The 25035-nt window shown below is 38.3% G+C and overlaps 1 protein-coding gene across 15 annotated transcripts in view; it reads right to left on the bottom strand.

Annotated features, from left to right (window-relative positions):
* The window catches only part of Tanc2 (tetratricopeptide repeat, ankyrin repeat and coiled-coil containing 2), a 320432-nt gene that overhangs the window by 233291 nt on the left and 62106 nt on the right, over positions 1-25035 (bottom strand). For 12 of the 15 annotated variants that reach the window (XM_039086153.2, NM_001191653.1, XM_039086147.2 and 9 more), the window contains one exon: positions 20706-20777. Coding sequence is in view for 9 of the 15 variants with exons in the window: in NM_001191653.1 (NP_001178582.1) it covers positions 20706-20777 (72 nt within the window). In the remaining 6 variants the exon portion in view is untranslated. Of the gene's footprint in view, positions 1-8991; positions 9075-20705; positions 20778-25035 lie in introns of those variants that run through there. The other 3 variants (XM_039086155.2, XM_039086159.2, XM_039086156.2) reach the window with 3 other exon arrangements.

Below are 25035 nucleotides of genomic sequence, written 5' to 3'. Positions count from 1 at the left end.
TCCTACCACTACCTTAGTCCTGATCACTACTAATGTGCCACCAATATTCAGGAGGCAGAAATATAGAATTTGTTACTTATCACTGGAATTTAAAACTTCTGCTAGCATATTGAAACTTTATTCTTTTTAGTTGCCGATCACTGTGTTTAGTATGTTCTATTTTCCCTCTCCCTGCCCCTGCCTAATCGGATGAACAATGTATCTCACAGATCTATCTTTTCAAGTCTGTTTATCTAATCACTGGGCTTTCAAAACATCTGAAATTGATTTATACAAAATTATATTATTTAACAGATTTGTAATCAATGAACTAGTCCATTATGGTAATTTACAAACTAACAAGTCCTTTGGTGATCAAAAGCAGCACTAAATTTTTTTATGAAGGAATATATTCAAAATGATGCATTTCATGTAGTGAAGTACCAGCTCTCACAATGTTCCACTGTTAAAAATGAGCTGATAATTTTAGGATCTGATAATCCTTAAGGAATCATAGTGCAATTAGTCCAATTTGGCTGTCCTAGTTCATTTCTCTGATTAGAAACATTTTCTTTTTATCTTCTTTGTCCTATAAAATTATGCTTGAACTCAATGATGTTACAAACAATCTAAAAATGTATGCTTCAAGTAAAATATTGGTGAATATTAACAGAATTAGGCTGCATAATAGCTTTTCTTAGATAACTAGCAATCTCTAAAACTCAGCAGAAAACGTACTTTATTCTCATGAATCTGCAGTTTGACTGTGGATCAGCTGGCGTATGTTGAGCTCTACAGTACTAGGCTAGTCAGCAGTTGGCAGGTTCAGTACCCCATCAATGTGTCGTTAACGGTGAGCCTAGTCACTGAAGGGCATGTGAAAACACGGCATGCTACGGAGATAAACAACGGGCTGTTCTATTAGGAAACTGCAGATTGAGCTCTGCAAAGAAGAGTGAGAACAAGCAGTGTATCACACACGGGGCTGGAGAGACAGGCAAAGTCTCTTTATCACTTGTATCACACGGTTTCACTTGGAGCCATTTTGTACAAAGGTGGAAGGATAGGGGTGGAGTCAGGAAAAACACACTGCTCTGGTTTGACTCTTTTATGCACTCTTGGAGCCTAGGTCACATTTAGTTTAAACACAACTACTATTCAGGCCTTTCCCACACCCGGGTATCATACTGGCAGAAGGAATCTGGTACAAGGGAGCAATCAATCAGGTGGCCCACAGGCTTACAGTGACAGCAAGCTGACAGTGGTTCCTAAACTGGCTATGTTGCTGGGCTTGCATATGCAGAACAACAGACAAGTATTCAACCTATCAGAGGTCTCAGCAACTAACAAGCTCCAACTGGAAATGCATGGTGAAGCTCAGTCTACACATTGCTATTTCTGGTCTAACCTGCTGAGAAAACAGAAACCAAGCTGCTATCTTGTAATTCACCCGTTGGTGAGGTGCTAGCAAAGTATTTCCATAAGCCACTTAATATTCACATATTTGACTTGTTTGGATTTGACTGGATTATTTTGCTTTGCTCACTAATTGTGTTAATATTTTGTTTCCTCTCAACATTATCTCTCCTGTTTTTATCCTATATTCTTCTTTCCTATTTTTGCCTTTTCTTCCCTTTTTCCCTTTCCTGTCCCTTAATTTGTATTACTATTATTTGCTGATACATTTACCTTTGGTAACTTTTTTAAAATTTTTTTTTCCTCCATCTTTATTAAATTGGGTATTTCTTTTTTTTTAAATAGAAATAAAGTTTATTTAACTACTAGAATATGGGCCATTGGGAAACTATAGTATGTTCTCATTGGACCCCACACACATGCACAACGGTCAAGCACACACACACAAGAAATGAGCATAACTTTTTATGTATAAGAACCCTCCAATATACCATTACCAACTCATTTTACCCACTTTGAGACTGAGTCTCTCCATGCAGTCCAAGCTTATGATCCTTCTGTCTCAGCTTCTTGCGTCAAGGATTACAGGAATGTGCTCTTATGTCAACTCCATGGTCGCTTGATCTTTTCATTTAAAGTTTATAGTGTAAACATGTGTGTAAATATCTGCATCTCTAGTCGCACCACATGCATGCTTGTGCCCACAGAGGCCAGGAGAAGGAGGCATCATATCTCTTGGAGCCACAGTAATGGACAACTGTAAGCCACCTGAGTGGGTGTTGAGAGGCAAACCAAGTCCTGTGCGAGAGCAGCAAATGCTTTTAACCACTGAGAAATTGCTCTGGTGCCCCTTGTCAATGATATTCTCTGACATGCTGCTCTTAGCATAAATTCCTAAATCTTTATTGCATACATTCATCCTACATAGTATTGGATTTCACAGGGACACTGTCATACAAATATATAATGTACTTTGATCAAGTCTCTCTCTCAACTCACGCAGGCACACACGCACGCATCCCTCCCCCTCCCACCCCATTAGTTTGCTTTCATTCCCCTAGAATCAGCATCACATCTGATATATTTATGTTTTATATTTATGTACCTACATACATCACATCTACATATGACTTTTTTTTTATTAACTTGAGTATTTCTTATTTACATTTCGAGTGTTATTCCCTTTCCCGGTTTCCGGGCAAACATCCCCCTAATCCCTCCCCCTCCCCTTCTTTATCGGTGTTCCCCTCCCCATCCTCCCCCCATTGCTGCCCTCCCCCCAACAATCTAGTTCACTGGGGGTTCAGTCTTAGCAGGACCCAGGGCTTCCCTTTCCACTGGTGCTCTTACTAGGATACTCATTGCTTCCTACGAGGTCAGAGTCCAGGGTCAGTCCATGTATAGTCTTTAGGTAGTGGCTTAGTCCCTGGAAGCTCTGGTTGCTTGGCATTGTTGTTCATAAGGGGTCTCGAGCCCCTTCGAGCTCTTCCAGTTCTTTCTCTGATTCCTTCAACGGGGGTCCTATTCTCAGTTCAGTGGTTTGCTGCTGGCATTCGCCTCTGTGTTTGCTGTATTCTGGCTGTGTCTCTCAGGAGAGATCTACATCCGGTTCCTGTCAGCCTGCCCTTCTTTGCTTCATCTATCTTGTCTAATTGGATGGCTGTATATGTATGGGCCACATGTGGGGCAGGCTCTGAATGGGTGTTCCTTCTGTGTCTGTTTTAATCTTTTCCTCTCTATTCCCTGCCAAGGGTATTCTTGTTCCCCTTTTAAAGAAGGAGTGAAGCATTCACATTTTGATCATCCGTCTTGAGTTTCATTTGTTCTAGGCATCTAGGGTAATTCAAGCATTTGGGCTAATAGCCACTTATCAATGAGTGCATACCATGTGTGTTTTTCTGTGATTGGGTTAGCTCACTCAGGATGATATTTTCCAGTTCCAACCATTTGCCTACGAATTTCATAAAGTCACTGTTTTTGATAGCTGAGTAATATTCCATTGTGTAGATGTACCACATTTTCTGTATCCATTCCTCTGTTGAAGGGCATCTGGGTTCTTTCCAGCTTCTGGCTATTATAAATAAGGCTGCGATGAACATAGTGGAGCACGTGTCTTTGTTATATGTTGGGACATCTTTTGGGTATATGCCCAAGAGAGGTATAGCTGGATCCTCAGGCAGTTCAATGTCCAATTTTCTGAGGAACCTCCAGACTGATTTCCAGAATGGTTGTACCAGTCTGCAATCCCACCAACAATGGAGGAGTGTTCCTCTTTCTCTGCATTCTTGCCAGCATTTGCTGTCACCTGAGTTTTTGATCTTAGCCATTCTCACTGGTGTGAGGTGAAATCTCAGCGTTGTTTTGATTTGCATTTCCCTTATGACTAAAGATGTTGAACATTTCTTTAGGTGTTTCTCAGCCATTCGGCATTCCTCAGCTGTGAATTCTTTGTTTAGCTCTGAACCCCATTTTTTAATAGGGTTATTTGTCTCCCTGCGGTCTAACTTCTTGAGTTCTTTGTATATTTTGGATATAAGGCCTCTATCTGTTGTAGGATTGGTAAAGATCTTTTCCCAATCTGTTGGTTGCCGTTTTGTCCTAACCACAGTGTCCTTTGCCTTACAGAAGCTTTGCAGTTTTATGAGATCCCATTTGTCGATTCTTGATCTTAGAGCATAAGCCATTGGTGTTTTGTTCAGGAAATTTTTTCCAGTGCCCATGTGTTCCAGATGCTGCCCTAGTTTTTCTTCTATTAGTTTGAGTGTATCTGGTTTGATGTGGAGGTCCTTGATCCACTTGGACTTAAGCTTTGTACAGGGTGATAAGCATGGATCGATCTGCATTCTTCTACATGTTGACCTCCAGTTGAACCAGCACCATTTGCTGAAAATGCTATCTTTTTTCCATTTGATGGTTTTGGCTCCTTTGTCAAAAATCAAGTGCCCATAGGTGTGTGGGTTCATTTTTGGGTCTTCAATTCTGTTCCACTGGTCTATCTGTCTGTCTCTGTACCAATACCATGCAGTTTTTATCACTATTGCTCTGTAATACTGCTTGAGTTCAGGGATAGTGATTCCCCCTGAAGTCCTTTTATTGTTGAGGATAGTTTTAGCTATCCTGGGTTTTTTGTTATTCCAGATGAATTTGCAAATTGTTCTGTCTAACTCTTTGAAGAATTGGATTGGTATTTTGATGGGGATTGCATTAAATCTGTAGATCGCTTTTGGTAAAATGGCCATTTTTACTATATTAATCCTGCCAATCCATGAGCATGGGAGATCTTTAAATTGGGTATTTCTTATTTACATTTCAATTGTTATTACCTTTCCTGGTTTCCAGGCAAACATCCCCCTAGCCTCTCCCCATCCCTGGTAACTTTTAAATCCTTAATTTGTCATATAAGTGCTAGGGGTCTGCCCAGTCTTTATGGAATGGTTCTGGGTGGGACACGGTGTCAGACAAAGGCCAAAGACTGAGGATCCCTGGCCTTATAATCTTACTATTTGTGCCTTAATAAGCACTTGTTTCTCTCTCTCTCTCTCTCTCTCTCTCTCTCTCTCTCTCTCTCTCTCTCTGAATTTAAAATGTTTCTGTCTGAATATGGGTCTCAGCTCTACAAAATTAATACAATACTTAATACTGGACTATTAGTATGAGCACCAATGTAGTATTTTGGCACTTTCTTTTCTACCCTTATTGGGAATATAGTTGTTTCCAATTGTGTCTCACTATATTTAAGTATCTGGTTTGTTTTTGAGTTTTTATAACTGAAATCTGATTTCTCCTGTGACTGAAAAGAACAGGTTATTTACCAAGAAGACACTTGTGAAAATTGGAGGATACGTTCATTCCAAAAGATACAGAAATCACTAAGTAGAAACACAAGAACTGTGATGAAGCAATAGAATGCCCCTTCCTCAGACATTCACTGCTTCTAAGTAACCAAATCCAAATACAGGGCAATGGCTTAAACACCAACAAATTTAAAAGTGTAATTTTTACACAACGCTCTCAAGGGCATCAAAAAAGAGACGACCAAACAGATGAACAAAGCAAAGGAGTCAGCTCCAGATTCAGATGAGACGTTCACCAATGAGCTAGAGGATCTAGGGAGGAAAAGCTTGTAAATGAAAGGCTTTTGGGTGGGGGGTGATTTTGAAACTGGGTTTCACTGTGTAGCACTGGAAATCCTGGAACATAGTTTGTAGATCAAGGTGGCCTCAAACTCACAGAGATCCACCTGGTTCTGACTCCCAAGCACCACCATTAAAGACATGCGCCACCATGCCTTGCTGGAAGTGTGAAGCTTCATGAATCAAATTCCTAGAGTCAATGGAAAGTGTTGCCAACAGAGTACTTAGAGATTGAAGGTAAGGTTGAGAAATTACTACATTTTAATGGCAAAAGAAGAAGAAAACCTCAACAACAAGGTACACAATAAATGTGACTCCAACTTTCAAGAACTCTAGATCAAGAGACCAAACCTAAGAAATAGAGAAAGGAGCAGAGGGAGTTGCAAATGAAAGTCAGAGAAGACAAATGCAATGAAATCAAACCAGAAAATTTCTGGACTCCAAGAAGATACAAAACTTCAAATACAGAAGGCATTTAAGACCCAAACAAACAAGGCCAAAAAAGAATCTCTGTGTGGCACATTGTCACATAATAGTTAAAATGCCAGCATGTCAAAACAAAGAAAGAATACTAAAGGCTGCAAAAGTAACTCCGCATTGCTTACAAATCAGAACTTATCAGCCCTCACAACAGAGGGCTAAAACCAAGACAGTGCAGAATGTTCTATTTCCAATAGCTAAATACAAACATGCGCAAGGGTGCTGTCATGTCCCACTAACATTGCTGCATTGCAGACACTCACCATCTCTGGTTCTTAGAACTTTTCTGAACCCTCATCTTCAATCATCACCAAGCCTTGGAGGGATAGAGTCCAGCACAGCTGTCTCATTTAAAGGGGAGTGACCCACAAGAGTCAGTTGTGAATCTTCGTGTTACTAACAATCTACTAAAAAAGCTTCTTTGATGAGGGTTAAAAGATGAACTATTCTATATATACATATAAAGACAGTAACTGCTGGGCCTGGTGATGTACACATTTAATCTCAGTACTTTGGAGGCAGAGGTAGGAGGATATCGGTGAGTACAAGGCCACCCTAATCTACACAGGAAGGTCCAGTACAGACAGGACTACAAAGAGAGACCCTGTCACTCACTCACAAAACAAACAAACAAACAAAACTTAGGGAATACTAATAGGTTTTCCCCTAGGGATTATGACCCAGCCAGCAGCAGGTTTTTGGCCCAATTAATGATACCAAATATGAGTCAACCTTGTGGAGCAGGCTTTAAAGCCAATCAGAAAATTGTCAGTTACTTCATTTACATTTGTGCCACTATTAAGTCAGCAGACACATCCTGCCAGGCGAGTTGTTACTGTAGCTCACCAGGTTCACAGCTGTGTAAGACACTAATGATTTTCCTCTGCTGGTAGCATATATAACACCTTCTAGCACTATAAAAGCTAGCTAGCGGGGATGAAGCTTCCAGGTCAGTACCAACTTGATTTCTCCATAGCCTATGACTAAAGTATATATGGTGTATGTAGCAATAGGGTCTTACCATCAAGTTCTGGAGTATAACCAAGAGCACTGGCAATACCCTGAATTGTTTGGGAAGGTCAATATGTAATAGCCTATGGTATCTATGAGAGGCATCTTTACTGTAAACTGAAGGGAACTTGAAAATGTTATTAAAACATAGGTTAGGCCACAAAAATAAGCCTTAATAAATACAAAAATGAAAGAAATTTATGAATTTTATCAGATAAGAATAAAATAAAACTAAAAATTAGAATCAAGGGAAGCCTACAGATTCTATCCAAACATAGGGATACTTTTGAAATAGAGACCTGATAATGGGGTAAATTTTGAAATTCCTATAATCAAATAAAAATGAAATGCCAGATACTAGGCTCTGTGGGATGTTGTGAAGACAGTTATAAAAGGATTTATGAGTTATCTATATTTAAAAAATCAGTGATATCAAAGAAATAGACTAATGATACACAACAATGTCTTAGCTAACCAAATCCAAAATTATTATAGTAGGTGACATGTAGAATATCAGAGCTAAAATCAATGAAACTAAACTTTACTATAAAGAACAGTACAAAGGATCAACAAAAGTAAGAGCTGATTCTTTAAAAGGAAATATTGATAAACCTAATAACAGCTAACCAGAAGAAACAGAAGAATGAATAACAACAGACAGCACTAAGAGCCAGAGGGTCAGTATGGAATATTTTTAAATTTTACATATTCCAAAAACTTGCAAAAGTCTTAAAAAATGGAACATGTGATACAGATGATATACCAAACAACCCAAACAGATCAAATCTCAATGAGATAAAAACAGTAACTAAACATCTCCCAAGAAAGAGACAGATTCTGGAACAGACACTGATGAATTCTAGTAGACCTTGAAGAACATTGGGACTCCATTAAATTGAAATGGGAATACCTCTAAGATCACTTTACAAAGCCAGCACCACCCTCATGTCAAAAGCATATAGAGTAGGATGTAGTGGTTCACACCTATAATCTCAGCACTTGGGAGAGTAAAACAGGAGCAATGCCATGTTATGATTTTAAAGCCACTCTGGGTTAATAGTAAGTTTCAGATCTATGTGAACAGAAGAATGAGACCCTACCACCTTCTCTGCTCACCCATCCCACACCCACCAAAAGAGAAAGAGACAACCAAAAAGAAAACTGTAACTAACCTCTTGAATGAACACAGATATAAATATCTTCAACAAAATACTGGTATCCTAAAATTAGTAACACACTGGAAAGATCACACACCATGATCAAATTGGTTGTGTTCCAATAATGCAAGAATAATTCCATATATGCAAGTCAGTGAATGTAGCACAGCACATAATCAGAATCTCAGACAAAGTCACAAGACAGTCTAAACAAATGCAGGAGATATTCCCTTTAGGGTTAAGCATTCCTTTATGACAAAAGTCCAAACAAGCTAGATATAAAACAATAAAGGCTGTTTAAGACAGATGTTATAGACAATATGAAACTGACTGAAAAATGGAAACCATTTTTATTTAGGAACATAATACAATGTCCACTTTCTCCATTCTTATTCATATAGTACTTAGTTCTTGGATAGAACAAAAGGCAGGAGAAAGATATAAAGGTGATAGAAATAAAAAAACAAATGAAATCATACTTATTTATAGACAGTGCCATCCTTTACTTAAAGACTCATCGAGAAAATTTAGATCTTATACAGTTTTAGCCAAGTAGGAAGACAAAAAACAGCTTATGGAAATAAGTAGTTTCTGGATATACTAATGCACAACGTTCTAAAATTCAAGTCAGAAAACAATCTACTCAGAGTGGCCACAAAACAAACAAACGAAAATAACATAAAACCTAGCCATATTAAAGACTCCCTCTACAACAATAACTATGAATTACTTAAGAAAGAGATCGAAGATACCAGAAGATAGAAAGGTATCCCAAGTAAAAGGATGAACAGAAGAATATTGTTAAAATGGCTTACATTACCAAAACACTATGTATAGATTCAGTGTAACTGCCATCAGAATGTCAGTGATATTCTTCATATAAATGAGGGGGGGAGGCCTACAATAGAAAAAAAAAATCATATGGAACTACAAAGACCTCAAATAATTAAAATAATTCTAACAAAAAGAAAAAGAAAAACTGCCTGACACTGGCACAAATCCAGACTCAAACCAAAGAGAGACTCAGAAATAACCTAACAGTTACAATATCTAGTTCTTTACAAGGAGCCTCTATAACAGACCAGGCTGGGAAAGCTCCTGTATGGAAAATACTGACATTAAATTCCCTTCTCTTGCTCTGTATAAATTAAACTTAAAAGTGGATCAAAATTGTAATATGACTCCCAAAAATTTGAGACTACTTAACTAGGAAAAAACATTCCAAGATATGAGCACCAACTTTCAAAATCGGACTCTGGTAACTCAGGAAATAACAGCAGAAACTAACAAATGAGGTTGTGGAACACTGAAAGTTTCTATACAACAAAGCAAACAATTAAAAGACAAGAGCTACCCAACGGAAGTGGAGAAATCTTTGTTAGCTATTCATCCTACAAAGAATTAATACAGAGAATTTAATAAAAACTCAAAACACTACAAGAGAACAAATAATCCATCAATAAAATGAATTGAATGGTCAGTCCTAAACGAAATGAAAATAAAAAATATCTTACAATGCTAGGCATCTTTAAACATCAGGGAAATATAGATCAGAACTACACAGAGAGTCATTATGGCATGGACTGTCAATATGGCAGTCCTTAAGAAAACTACACCACCAAATGTTCACACTGAGTGGAGCCTGGTCAATCTCAGTGATCCCCTATCATCCCATTGCAAAGCAAGTGCTTTGTTAGTGGCACTAACCTCTAGACCACCTTCCTTAGCAAAACTTGAAACATTCTCCTTTTCTGGACAAAATGTACATTTCTTTCTTTTTTTTTTTAAGTTTTATTTTATTTTATTATTCAAGGACATGAGCTGTCTCTCCCTAAAGGTAGGGATCCTGAGGTCCACATTACACATGGGAAAGATGAGTTTTTATAGTTCAGGAGTAGAGGTTTCCAAATGGGAGATTAGACAGGAAAATAGGTGTTTGTGTATAAGTTTGTCCTAACAACTTTCTGAAACAAAGATGTGATCAGAACAAGGTGGTCATGGTAAAATGATCATAATAACCATTTTTTTCCTTTTTTCCTTTTCTTTTATTGGATATTTTCTTTATGTGCATTTCAAATGTTATCCCCTTTCTCAGTTTCCCCTCCGGAAATCCTCCATCCCATCCTCCAACCCCTGCCTCCATGAGGGTACTCCCCATGCCACACGCCCACTCCCTTCTGCCTCCCGACCCTGACATTCCCCTACACTGGGGCATCAAGCCTTTACAGGACCAAGGACTTCTCCCATTGATGCCCAACAAGGCCCATCCTCTGCTACATATACAGCTGGAGCCATGGGTCAGTCCATGTGTAATCATTTGGATTAACAAAAAACCCAAGTTAGCAAAAACTGTTTTCAACAATAAAAGAACTTCTGGGGGAATCACCATCCCTGACCTCAAGCTGTATTACAGAGCAATAGCGATAAAAACTGCATGGTATTGGTACAGAGACAGGCAGGTAGATCAATGGAATAGAATTGAAGACCCAGAAATGAACCCACACACATATGGTCACTTGATCTTTGACAAAGGAGCAAAAACCATCTGGTAGAAAAAAGAATTTTCAACAAATGGTGCTGGTTCAATTGGAGGTCAACATGTAGAAGAGTGCAAATTGACCCATTCTTATCTCCTTGTACAAAGCTCAAGTCAAAGTGGATTAAAGACCTCCACATAAAACCAGATACACTGAAACTAACAGAAGAGAAAGTGTGGGAAGAACCTCAAACACATAGGCACAGGAGAAATTTTCCTGAACAGAAAGAAAACCAATGGCTTCTGTTCTAAGATCAAGAATCAACAAATAAGACCTCACAAAACTGCAAAGCTTTTTTAAGGCAAAGGACACTGTCATTAGGACAAAACAGCAACCAACAGATTGGGAAAAGATCTTTACCAATCCTACATCTGATCCAGAGCTAATATCCAATATATACAAAGAACTCAAGAAGTTAGACTCCAGAGAATCAAAAAACCCTAATAAAAAATGGGGTACAGAGCTAAACAAAGAATTTACAACTGAGGAATATTGAATGGTCAAGAAGCACCTAAAGAAATGTTCAACATCCTTAGCCATCAGGGAAATGCAAATCAAAACATGCAAATCAGGTGTGAGCCTGAGACTTCACCTCACACCAGTCAGAATGGCTAAGATCAAAAACTCAGGTGACAACAGATGCTAGCAAGGATGTGGAGAAAGAGGAACACTCCTCCATTGTTGGTGGATTTGCAAGTTGATACAACCATTCTGGAAATCAGTTACAAAACACTACAAATGAATATCTAACAGAGTTTTTAACTTTTATCTTAATATATATATATACATGTATATATATATATATTTATACGCACATGCACACACACACACACACACACACACACACACACACACACTCTCATGGTTTCTCTTTGTGTAGCCCTGGCTGTCCTGGAACTCACTTTGTAGACCAGGATGGCCTCAAACTCTAAGAGATCTGCCTGCCTCTGCCTCCCAAGTGCTGGGGTTAAAAGTGTGAGCCATGACTGCCCAACCTTAGGACTTAACATACTTTAAAATGTATACGCAAAAAAAGAAGAACACTAAGACAATTTCCAATATAGAAAACAAAGCTAGGAGCTTCACAGTATATGATTTTAAGATTTACTATAAATTTACAGTAATCCAGAAAACATGCAGCACTGAAAACAATGACACTACATTGACGGAACGATTAAATCACAACATGACTCATGTTTCCACGGTTTAGATATGATTTGTTTCCTAAAGGTTCTTTTTTTTTTTTCTTTTCTTTTTTCTTTTTTTTTTTTCTTTTTTCTTTTTTTTCAGAGCTGGGGACCGAACCCAGGGCCTTGCGCTTTCTAGGCAAGCGCTCTACCACTGAGCTAAATCCCCAGCCCCTTCCTAAAGGTTCTTGTGCTAGAGGGCTAGTCCCCATGTAATATCCCCATGCACTGGTAATAAAGTAGAACCTTTAAGAGGCAGGGCTAGTAGGTGACTGGGGACATAACGAAATTTGTGAGATTGATGATAATCTGACAGGAACAAATTAATAGTCATGAGAAAAGATAGCTATAAAAGACTGGTACCAATCTTCAAGTTCTTTGTTTCTTTCCTTCCTTTCCTTTGTTTTTTTTTGGGGGGGGGCATTGGGGGTTGGAGATGAGGAGAGTTGAGATAGTTTCTCTATATAGTCCTAGATGTCCTGGAACTCACTCTGTAGACCAGGCTGGCCTTGAACTCACAGAGATCCACTTGTCTCTGTCTCCCGAGTGCTGGGAACAAAAGCCTGTGCCACCACAGCCCAACATTCAATCTTCAATTTCTTGCTTCTACTATTCTCTCTCTCTCGCATATTACTACCATCTGATACCATTCTCGTGTTGTGATGTGTACACACACACACACACACACACACACACACACACACACACACACACTACTAGATGCATTATTATTTGGACTTTCCAGCATTAGAAAAATCAGCAATATTCTTATATTTGTCTGAGAATTAAAGTTACAATATTAACTTCTTTGCCCAAAGACAAAGAAAAGAAAATGCAGTTACAACAGAGCAGAAACCTCAGCAATGTACTTCAAAACAAGGTATAAGAAATTATAATTAGGAACTGAAGTCTCCATGGGGCCAAGCCTAAAGGATCCAGTTTTGGAAGCCTACCCCATTCTGCTGTATTTTATTTACAGGAGCTTTATGAAGCACCCTGTTCTACCTATGAGAAGGGAAAAAAAACAAAAACGAACAACAACAAAAAACTGAAAAGCAAGCAAAGAAAAACTGAGTACAGAGGAAGCGTCCAATAACAGTGCGTAACAATGTATAAGGTCTAAGGTCACTCCCACTGAGTCCTGAGAGTCTCTCACCCCCACAGGATGATCAGCAGCATCAGCTAACCCAGACCTTCCAGGCACTGAGCCACCAACCAGGCAGCATACAGGAGCCGGTCTGAGGCCCCAACACATACATAGCAGAGGACTGTCTGATCTGGCCTCAGTTGGAGAGATAGGGGATGAAGGAATAGGATGAGAAACTGTGGGAGGGGGACTGAGAGAAGGACTGAATTGTAAATAAATAATTTTAAGAAAGAGTACACAAGGTCATCAAAAAACTAAATATGAATTAGAAGACAAAGACTGTTTCCTTTCCTACACACCTGAACACTGTGTAACTAAAAGTATATTTCAGAAAGACACAGAGAGAGAGAGACAGACAGAGACAGAGACAGAGAGAGAAAGACAGACAGACAGAGACAGAGACAGAGACAGAGACAGAGTGTGTTGATAACTTAAAGCAGTGGTTCTCACCCTTCCTAATGCTGCAACACTTTAGTACAGTTCCTCATGCTGTGGTGACCCTCAACCATAAAATCATTTTCGCTGCTACTTCATAACTGTAATTTTGCAACTGTTAGTAACTGAAATGTAAATGTCTGTTTGCTGATGCTCTTAGGCAATCCCTGCATGAGGGTTTTTCAACCCCTAAAGGGAGTCATGACACAGGTTAAGAACCACTAGCTTGGACCAACTGTACTAATTTCTTAATGGACATAATCTGTTAAACTTCTTACAAAAATAAATGGAAAAATAACAAAACTTAAAAAAACTTTTCTGGCCTCAGGAATAAGGAAAGGGGTTATATTAATAAGTTTTGTTACTTAGACAAAAAATTTTGGCCCCTGGTTTGGTTTACTACTCTAGTGTCCAAATATAGTGGTCACTTGTAGAATTTATCTAAATAACTCCATAAATATTTGAATTAGACAAAGACCCCAAAATAAAAATTATGAGTCTGTGTGTTGAACATAATCTGATTGATTGGACATTGACATAAAAAAAATCAACATTCTCCTTAGGATTTAACCCGAATGGTATGAAAATGTGTAGGATACAATTTTGTACTACCTGGCACATGAAAATACAGGAAACCCTGAACTTGAAAAGGAAAGTCATAATGCAAACTCTAAGACGGTACATACATCAGAATTAAAAACAAAGACTTTAAGGCAATTATTATTAATAATAATGCTTTCAGAAAGTAAAGGCAATTATTTCTGATATGACTACAAAGATACTTAAAATCCAACATGCATTCTATATATAAAACATATTCTTTCCACCAGCTGCATTTCTGATGTTACACATTGCCGATGATTAATACTCCACCATGAAACTTATAGTTCTGTCTACAAAACAAGCTTCAGTCGATCTCCAGAAGATATGATACAAAATGTCATCCAACACCAAGGCTAGAAAGCTGCAAAGATGATTAACTCTTATAACAGCCTCACTCAACTCTCCTCATAAGAGGCCTGCCTGTATGGAACACAGACAAATCTTAGGGAATGTTTGTTTCTTTGTTTGTTTAATGTATGTGAGTACACTGTAGCTGTCTTCAGACACACCAGAAGAGGGCATCAGATCCCATTATAGACGGTTGTGAGCCACCATGTGGTTGCTGGGAATTGAACTCAGAACCTCTGGAAGAGCAGCCAACGTTCTTAACCTCTGAGCCATCTCTCCAGTCCTGGTTTTTATTTTTAAAACTCATTTAGATTGCAACACTTATGACTATTGTGAGTTTGCTGATGAAGCAAATCAACGTATCCCTGAATTCTAGTTTGCATTTGACCACCTGAAAAACTATTAGAAGAGTATTTGCTCAGTTGTCTGGGTTAGCAATTCCTTCACCACTCTATTTCCCATCAATTCTGTGGCTTTAGGTAATAATCTACTCACATGCCTTTCACTCCACGGGGCATGAGGTTTGTCTGCTATAGCAATGATATCATGCTGACTAGATTTAATGAACAAGAAACAAGAACCAATTTTGATAGTTTAATAAAATCCTTATTGCAAAACCTTAGGTTAATCTCAGACAAGACTTTTAATAGTGGGGAGTGGGGGAATGCCATCCTTTGCAATAGCTATTATCCTTCAAAATGAACACACAAACAAACAAAGCAACAACAACAAAACAATTCTAGTTTCCCTCTGGTCCTTAGACAATGTTTTGTCATTACTATCATGCTATCCTGTGACTATGGCAACCCCCATCAACTAGGTATCGGTAGACCAACAAAGCAATAGGGTTGGATGTGCAATGCATCACTTCATCAGAAGATCCAGAATCAAAAGTAATTTAGATTACTAAGTGGCCCAAATAGGCCTGATGCCTACTTCTGCTACTATTGCTACTACTTATATATGTTATTATCACCATCATTTGGGTAAGGGAGGAAAGAAAAAAATTACTGATGATGTTAACTAACATACAACTTTAATTTTTTAAACCTTATATTTAATGATGGTTATTAAGTGCTTTAATCTCCTATTTAGCCCACCATCCACCAGAGGTATTAGAAAAAAAGGTGTGTGTGTGTGTGTGTGTGTGTGTGTGTGTGTGAGTGTGTGTGTGTGTGTGAGAGAGAGAGAGAGAGAGAGAGAGAGAGAGAGAGAGAGAGAGAGAGAGAGAGCGTAACTCCTGTCTGTACTATAGGTTAGTGGCAGCACTCCATCCACTGGCAAACACTTCAGCAGTCCAGTTCCACAGAGTCAGGGGGTAGCACTACCTAAGCCAGGCTTCAGCACAAGCATCTGTCTCAGCTGACATCACTCTGCCAATCACCCCAAGTCCTCGGAAACGGCAAGAAACTGCAGCACACCACCAGAAGTTTATTTGTGTTTCTCTCTCTAGAGTCTGGACAAATGTAACTCAACTATGCAATGTAAGGTGGACCAATACACGTGTGTTGTTAGCAAAGAACTGTTCCTCATATGTCCTTTTATGTGCTTTAGTGGAACATCCTTTCTTCTATGTCTGCTCAGCTAAACATTCCTTCACATGTTTGCCCCAGCAAAACACCATCCAAAAGACTTTCCAAAGAACCCTTAAGTTTCCTCATCATGACATGTAGGTAATAATGGCATAACAGACCCACACTAGGGAAGAAAGATCACTGTGAAGGGTCATTCATTCCCAATGGCAGAAGTCTGAGCTAGGCACATGGTTGCTCATTTACTTTTTAAGGAAATCTGACAGAGGTTTTGTTAGATATTGACTTGTAGACAGTGTTGAATGATTTAAGAGGCTTATATGGAACTTGGAAGAATAAATGAAGTGATGACAAAAAGATTTGTGGATTAAAAATGAAGAAGGCTTTGAAAGAGCACAAAATATCAAAGTAATCCATGCCCCATGCAAATGCCTGCCAAAGAGCAGACTTCAGAGAAGGAACTGCTCAACACAGTATACAAAACAACCTGGTTTGGGGACTCAACCAATCTTTTTACCCACTCACTACCTCTGCACAATGGCCTCATTAAGAAGGCAGAATTTAAGCATGCACTCGGCCGTGTGAATTGCAGCAACACTAGATTGCTGATAGCATAGCAAAGTGTCCAGCCTGGCAGGGCTCCGCATCCACAGTGGAGATCAAGTTCAATACACGGTATCACTCATGAAATGATCTGTGCGCTACCTCTCTGTTCTTTTCTGGCTCCTGCTACTTTCCCTTCCTAATAATTCTATGTATTTTAAATAAATTTTGATACTTTATTTATAAATTCATTTAAATATATTTATTTACATTTTATTCTGATAAATTTTCAAGTTGTCTTATTCTGCCCCCTTGTGGGAAACAGTTCTTTAATCTTTTACTGTGAACAAAACATTAAATCCAACTTGATCCTCCAATGAAATAAAATAAGTATCAATTCTGTAATAGTTTCACTTCAGGCTTTACTAATAGGGTCCCCATCCTTTGGCATTCCTTAAGTATTATATAGGCTTTAAGAATTATAGAGATTTTTTTTAACCTTTCAGGCTTTTGTGATTAGCTATTGGAAAAACTCAGACAATAATTTAAACCAAAATGCTCTATACATTCAATGTGACTTTCAACCCTCTTGGTGACCATGCTCCAATTCCTTCTCATGAGTCAGTATGGACAAGGAAGGAGTGACTTTGACAAGACTTCTGTTGCTATTTAGGAAATTATCATAAATGCTAAGTAGTCTGGTTTTTTTCTGACAAAATATGCTTGGAATTGCATATTATGATAACTTAAGAATTATAGATAAATTATTATAAATAATTTTGGAAATGTAAACATAGATGAGGAATTGGTAAGACTATACATTATTGATTACTTAACACTCCATATGATGTATCAGCTTTAAGAAATCATTTCATAATATTCTGTAGAGAAAATCATGGTATGCTGCCTAAGAGAAAACAGGAAAAACAAAACTGTACCTCATTTTTAAAAATTATTCAAACTAATTTATATATGTATGTGTCTATATATCCTTGAATATGCCACTATGAACTCACAGAAGCATACAAAATAATGCTGATGAGGTACTTTAGGTGAATGAAGGGGCAATTGTTTGGTTAAAGTATTTTTAGCTAATGAGATTATAACACTAGGAATAGAACTATGGTTATTACCCACACACATTCTTATGTCACCTCTAATACCCCAAGATCATAAAGAATTATTGGCTAAAGGATAAATTTCAAGTTTAGTTTTATGAAAAGTGTTAGAGCATACAAATATGTTTCAAGGAGAATTATAAGTTCAACTCTTTCAAATATAACCAATAATAAAAATTATAATTTAAATATCAGAATGAAAAGGTTCTAAATACAAACTATCAAAAGTACACAGTCAGAACACTCGGTGCTTTTATAAATTCCAGCATTCAGGAGGCAGAGCCAGGAGGCTCACAAGTCAGAGCCATTCTGGTCTACCACAGAGCAAATTTGGGTCGGCCAGGCTACAGAGGAAGATCTTATCCCAAAACAAAGAAACAAACCAACAGAAAAATTGCTGTAGAGTAATATAAGACAAAGTATTTTCTTGTGGAGAATAATGTAACCTACGTATGCTGATACAATTTCTAGTACCCATATGACAGCTCACAACTGTCTGAACTCCAGCTCCAGGGAATCCAATGCCATCTTCTAGGCTTTGTATAAACTGGGCATATATGTGGTATAGAGACATATATGCAGGCAAACACCCACACCACATAAAACAATAATAAAATAAAGTAGAAAACGGAAAATATATACAATTAGATGGAGGAAATTATAGCCCAGATCAGATGAAGATAACATTATAACTGTAGTCAGTGTATTACCAGGTTTGGTTTAAGCATAGAAGGAAGAAATGTAAGGAGCAACATGCATGGACAACCATCTGAGTAAATGAAGCACAAGTAGCCAGGCTCATCTCCCACTTCCCACAGTATGTGGTTCAGAAGACATCAGAGGTCTCTGCCCCTAAACTAGAGCAGAGGCTATGGGTATGTATGAGCGAGTAGGCTACGGCAACAGATTAGTACAAACAGGAAAGACACTAAAGCCAAAAAGACACTGGCACAATGCACAGATACCTCACATGTCCTCTATTAAGAAGAAACATGAAATTAAAACTATTCACAGTCAGACAGCAGATTATCACATGGCATGGTGGTGTCTGCTGCTACTTATTTGTTCTAAATGGACATGCATCTGTTTTGGTTGGCTGATATTTGTAGCATACTAATTAATGGGTATTTGAGTGTTATTCATCCAAAGAAGAAAAGAAAATGTCATACTAAAACTGAGGGGCAGCCAGTGAGATGGCTCAGTGGATAAAGGAGCTTGCTGTCAAATCTGAAAAATCTGAGTTCTGATGCCAGGGACTCACACAGTAGAAGGAAAGAACCAGTTCATGCAAGTTGGATTGAGAAAATGCGTGAATTCTACTACTATTCCTTTCATCTCCCTCTTCCAGACCTGCCTCAAGGCAAACCTGTTTCATAAGCGGCTGTATCTAAGGATGCATATGTCTCTGAGAAAAGAGAACTCTATGACTAGTACAGCACTGGTGGTATGAGAAATATAACAGAACTTGCAAGAAGAAATGGACAAATTCACACTGATTGACATGTCAATATTCTTCTCTTAATAACAAAACAGACAGAAAATTAGCAAAGATACAGAAGACAAGACTGAACATTATCAATCAAAAAGACCATGCTGCATGGAATTTATAGAATTTTACACCTTAATTAGCATAAAACATATTCTTGTGAAGGGTTCAGAAACACTAAGGTAAATTGTTTTATCATAGACTTTGGTGAATACCTATAACCTCAGGACTTGATATTCAGGCAGAGATAGTAGATCAGGAGTTGGAGGCCTTGACAGCTGATCTTCATTGACAATGTGATTGAACTTAGATGTCAGCTACCCTGGGTTATACCATGGGACTAAACTCATTCTGACATGTTTCCCACACATCCCACACGTTCTTTGGAAAGTTGGCTGGATGGTGTTTTGCTGGGGCAAAAACATAAAGGAATGCTTCATTTCACTGACGTGGACACTGATGTGATAGGCTATGGTAGATTCATGAACGGACGTTTCACTAAAGCAGACACAGGAGAGAGCTGATCTGCTAAAGCAAGCATGTGAAAGGACATGTGATGAAGGACTCTTTGCTAATGACAGGCATGTGCTGGCCTGCCTTACATTGTGTAGTTGAGCTGCATTTGTCAGGACTCCATAGTGAGAAAGGCACCAAAAACCTTCTGGAGGTGTGCTGCAGTTTCTCACCACTTCTGCAGACTCAGAGGACACGTGCTGTTTGGAGGGTTAAACAGGACTCCACTACGGAGTGACAGAGACAGAGCTTGGCTTGCTGGCACAGCTAGCTGTGCAAGGATTGTGGGTCTCACATTTTTGATGATCTTCACTTCCCTGAGAGAGACACAGCTGAGAACTTCTCCTGGTGTTCCTGTTGGTCCCTCCTGCTGACTCGAGCACAGGTTGAGGCCTAGCTGTCTCTGCTAGGCCATGTCACCACTGTTGCTAACCCGACTCTACCAAACTGGACTGTTGGCATAGCCATAAAGTGTTTGCAAGTGGATAGAGCTGCCTGCTAAACTGTGAACTGAACTGCCTCCTCCCTCCTCCCCCACCTGAGACAGGGTTTCTTTGTGTAGCCCTGGCTGTCCTGAAACTATGTAGACTTGACTGGCCTGGATACAACTCCTACCCTGTACCACATAAACTGGATGTGGTCGTGCACACCTGTAGTCCTAGCACTTAGGAAGAGGCCAGAGAACCAGAAGTTCAAGATCAGCCTCAGTTACATAGTTGGAGGCAAGTCAGGCAAGACTGTGATTTTAAAAAGAAAAAAAAGAAAGGAAGGAAGGAAGGGAGGGACAAGGAGAGAGAGAAGTGAAGGAGAGAGGAAGGGGAAAGCCAGTATGGGATTATACTCCAACAAATTATGGTATTAGAATTTTATTTTGTTACTTTACAAAAAATAGTATCTAGACATTTATCAGGGCTGGGGAAAAAATTAAGCCTTAATAGCACTTTAAAAAGTGACCCGAGGCCCCATTTGTTATATCAATAAACACTAAGTGAAAAATTATAATACCTAAAAGAGACCCACAAAACCCCAGCTCCCAATGAAGCCAGGAATAAGGAACAGCCGACACCGAGAGAACATTACCTGGCCCAGAGCGGCTTTGGCGAGAATCTACACTTGACTGTCTTCGATCCGGTGGTTCCTCGCTTCCTCCATCTGCATTAAATTAAAAACAGCATAAACAGATAATGAGTTTGGCACAATTCCAGTGACCTCTGTATCATAAACTACTATGTTTATCACTTGTTTTCATTTCTCGCAATTAGTATCATTAAAAATATCTGAGGATCTCCTTATGTAAATCCATGGCTATGTCATCCTTGTAAGGAGGGGCTTGCATTCACATCCAAAACCCAATGCTTTTTTTGCCTCCTCCACCATATATAATCATGAAGGAACAAAGGGATTTATTGATTTCAAAGTTTATTTAAAACATTCTAGCTTAGAGCCCTGACCCTCAAACAATGACTGAAAGACAGACAACTGCTTGCCTAAAATATGCCAAACAATTTCAAGAACTGTATGTTTTACTAGAGTAAAATGACATTTACATGTTTCAGAAGACATTTTTTTTTAAAAAAATCAATAAGCCTGATGAAATGAAAATCACAAGGAAAGCTGCAGCAGCTCAGTAGGAGCGAGAGGCAGTCCTGAAGGACCTACTCGTGGGTCTTTAAAGTTCATGGTAGTACTCATTTCACTGTCCTTATTTAATTTTTCAAGAAACAAGAATATACCTCTTTATACAATTTTTAAAAACTACAATAAATAAGTTCATAAAGAATTCCACTATATGATATAGAAACAAAGTGACTCATCACAAATAAAGCACAGAACAAAATAGGTTTAGAATTCTATAAAGCATATGTAAAATTAAAACCAAACCCAAACCCAAACAAGGAACCAAAAGGAAAAAAACAGCTTAAAACCCAGGCTTGATGGCACATGTCTATCCTCCCAGGACTGAGGAGGCTGGGCAGAGGGATGGAGAGATTAATTGCTTCAAGTGAGCCTAGACAACACAGAGCGCAGGTCAGCCTGAGCTAAACAGCAAACCAAGGATCAGCCTGACAAAGCTAAAGCTTTAACATAGTGGTCTAAAGTTACAGATTTTTTACGTCCATCAAATTTAAAATGTACTAAAGATTCAATGACTTACTTCCACTTATTTCTAACTGAACAGAAATAAGAAGCAACAATTATAAGCAGATTTAAGAAGCACTACCCTTGTTCTGTCAACTGTGCTCTTCTCTTCTGTCCTAGAGAGCTTGTCTTAACATTTACCTCTTTTTAAATGCATGGCCTGTATTCAAATTTATTATAGAAAGAAAGCTTTTAAGAATACATTTACCCTATGTAAGACTTAACAGTAATTAATATATATTAAATATATTTATCAATTTTGTACTATTGCATAGGACCTATGTAGTAGGTACCATGAGCATCAGCATCAATTGATTTCATAAATATAATAATTGTAAATATAGACAACAATTGGCAGAAAATATTTAATTCTGAGTCCATTATGAACTTGGTAACTTAATATTCTATTAGTAAGATTTTTAAAATAATGTAGCAAATCAAAAGATGCAACACAAAACCATATTTCTGTCAGTATACATTTTAAAAATAAAACCCAGTTAAAATATTATATACACAATAGACATGCTAAGAAAACAAAATACTTCTTGGAATACAAGGTTACAAATCTTTAAGTCAAGTAGTGGTACATCCTTTTAATCCCAGCACTCAAAAAGCAGAGTGGTTTGAGGCCATTATGATCTACAGAGTAAATTCTAGGAGCGCCAGGACTAGACAGAGAAACTTTGTCTTGAAAAACCAAAGAATCTTTCCTTTAATATAATAAGACAAAAATTTTAAAGCAAAAAGTCCCTATATGTTATTATTCCAGAATGCGTTATCTGCCTTGGTTGAAATTAAAAGTCAAATTCTTCACAATGCTGCACGGTGCTAAACAAGGAGCAAAGGATGAAGGTCGGCAATGGTCCTTCACAGCTTTAGGCCTTGCCTGCTACAATACCAACTTGTTAAGCAAGAGATGCTAACCACCGCAATAACGGCACAACTACTATGGGAGGAACCAGCTGATTTCTGATTGAGAACCATTCAGTAGGAGGAAGTTCATGTGTTAACACAGTTAAAGTTCATGGCTGTTAAGTCCTAGGTGCTAGGGAAAATTTACTACTATTCTTTTGCTAAATGAACATATTTGAGAACCTTTCTAATATTTATGTTTATGTCTATAGACTAATGCTGTCCTCAGCCTTAATCAAGGAAGTTTCTCTTTTGAGCATACAGCTGTTAAAGCAAGTCAAGGGGCTAAAAATGAGTGACTGTAGCATGCTCGGCATTGATTACACACTCATCCAAGGCCTCTCCAGGCCCAGGAAACATAAAAAAAGAGAGGCAGAAAACATGTAGGAAACAAACAGCAGAGCAGAATGCCGTAAGACACTCATTTAAGGGCGTGACAACAAAGGTACTCAAACTCCTAACAGCTGGTGCTGCCTGTGAAAGGCTGCACAAGACTGAGTCAGGAAAAAATGTCAGCCATAGATGGGAGAAGGGCACATGGGTCCCCCACCTTATCCAGGAAGCTAAAAGCAGTCAAGGGCTGCTGGATGCTAGGAAATCATTGTCTTCAGTGATGTGGCCCTTGGTTAGTTATTCACGCTCCAGGGAGACAGCCTCAAACCCATGCCACATAAATGACCTTGTTTAAAAACCAATATATCACAAAGCAAAATAAAAACAAAACAAAACAAAATACACGTGCGACGGGAACCTAGTAGGAGGAAGGAGAAGTACTCACGAGGGTAGGAGGAAGAACAGAGAGCAGGAGAGGATGAGTGCTACAGACAGGTCAAAACCATCAAGTATACACTAGGAACTAAAGAGACTAAAAATCCTAATTATGTTTATGGAAATGTCCATGTTTATATCATTTTAACTCCACATTTCAAATAAACAATTTTACAGATTCTTTTTATAAGGCTTGATGTTTTATTTTATGTATTTATTTTTTTTGGTTTTTCAAGACAGGGTTTTTTCTTTGTGTAGTCCTGGCTGTCCCAAAACTCACTTTGCAGACCAAACCAGCCTTGAATTCAGGGATCTGCCCACCTCAAAATGCTAAGCTAAAGGTATATGCCACCACACCTGGCCACACTTCATATTTTTAACTGGACCAACTCAAGGTTAGATGGAATTTGTTATTTTTAACTCTCTAGGAAGTCTTCCACCTCAGATGTTCATGGATTAATATTCAATATGCCCAAAAATCTTAAACATTTTTGCTTTACTTGTATTTCTCTTATTAATAGTAAAACTGGGGTGGGATGATGGTAGGTAGGTAAGATATTTGCTGCACCGGAACAAGGACCTAAACCTCCAGAACACACAGCCTGGTGTACATGCCTATTAACTCTAGCACTGATTGGACATAGACAAGCCAACCCTGAGTGTTCAATAACCAGCCAGCCTGGCTACCAGTTAAATTATACACCTGTTGCAAAAGTGCAGGGTGGGTAGGCGACTGAGAAGTCATGTGTCTTAATGTTTGCTCTCTTCACTGCACAGGTGAGTCGTGTGCGCACACATTCACTCTCTTCTAAAAATAGCAAACTTAAAAAAGCGAATTAATTTATTAAAAAACTAGTGAAGTTGAATACATTTCACTGGCTATTTGGCTGTGTAATCTTGTTTATATTCTACTTTTGCCACCCTGTGTGAGGAAGGCAAGGACTTGTCCATGCCCAATGAAACACAATTGCGTGAGTGACATCCCCAGCTCACTGTCCCATCTTCTAATCTTCATAATTCTGGAAACTCTCCTGTCTCATTTTTCTCAAACTGATTTCTAGACCTTTGTTTTTAGATTTTAACAGATTGATTAACCAACAGTGACTGGGAATGAATTTCTTCACATTTTTCTGTTTAAGGTTCAGTGAGTTTCTTTCTATAACTATGACAAATATTCAGCCAGTGTTTAAATGGTGTTTTATCATCACAGGTCTACTCCTCTCCTTCTAGAACTACAACGGCACAAACGTTGGCCTTTTGCTTCTGTTTTACATATCTGAGGCTCCCCATTTGTTTGTTTCTCTTTAGATCTTGGTAATTTGTATTTATATGCTTTCAAGGTCATAGATTTCTGTGTTGACTATTCTGTTAACCCCACCAAGTGCCTTTTTTCTTTGGTTATTATATTTTAGTTTTAAATTTTCTATTAAATTCCTTTTTGTGTCTTCTATTTTCTCATCAAAACTTTTGTCTTTCTATTCTTTTTGAGAAGGTTCATATAATTGCTGTTCAAACATTTTTATAAGTCATCTTTGTCCAGTAATTTCGCTGACTCACCCAGATATTAAGATCTATTATCTTTTCCTTATAA

The sequence above is a fragment of the Rattus norvegicus genome, chromosome 10, assembly GCF_036323735.1.
Source record: "Rattus norvegicus strain BN/NHsdMcwi chromosome 10, GRCr8, whole genome shotgun sequence".
Taxonomy (NCBI): Eukaryota; Metazoa; Chordata; class Mammalia; order Rodentia; family Muridae; genus Rattus; species Rattus norvegicus.
The sequence above is the reverse complement of the archived record's forward strand: the minus strand, read 5'-3'. Positions and strand labels throughout refer to the sequence as shown.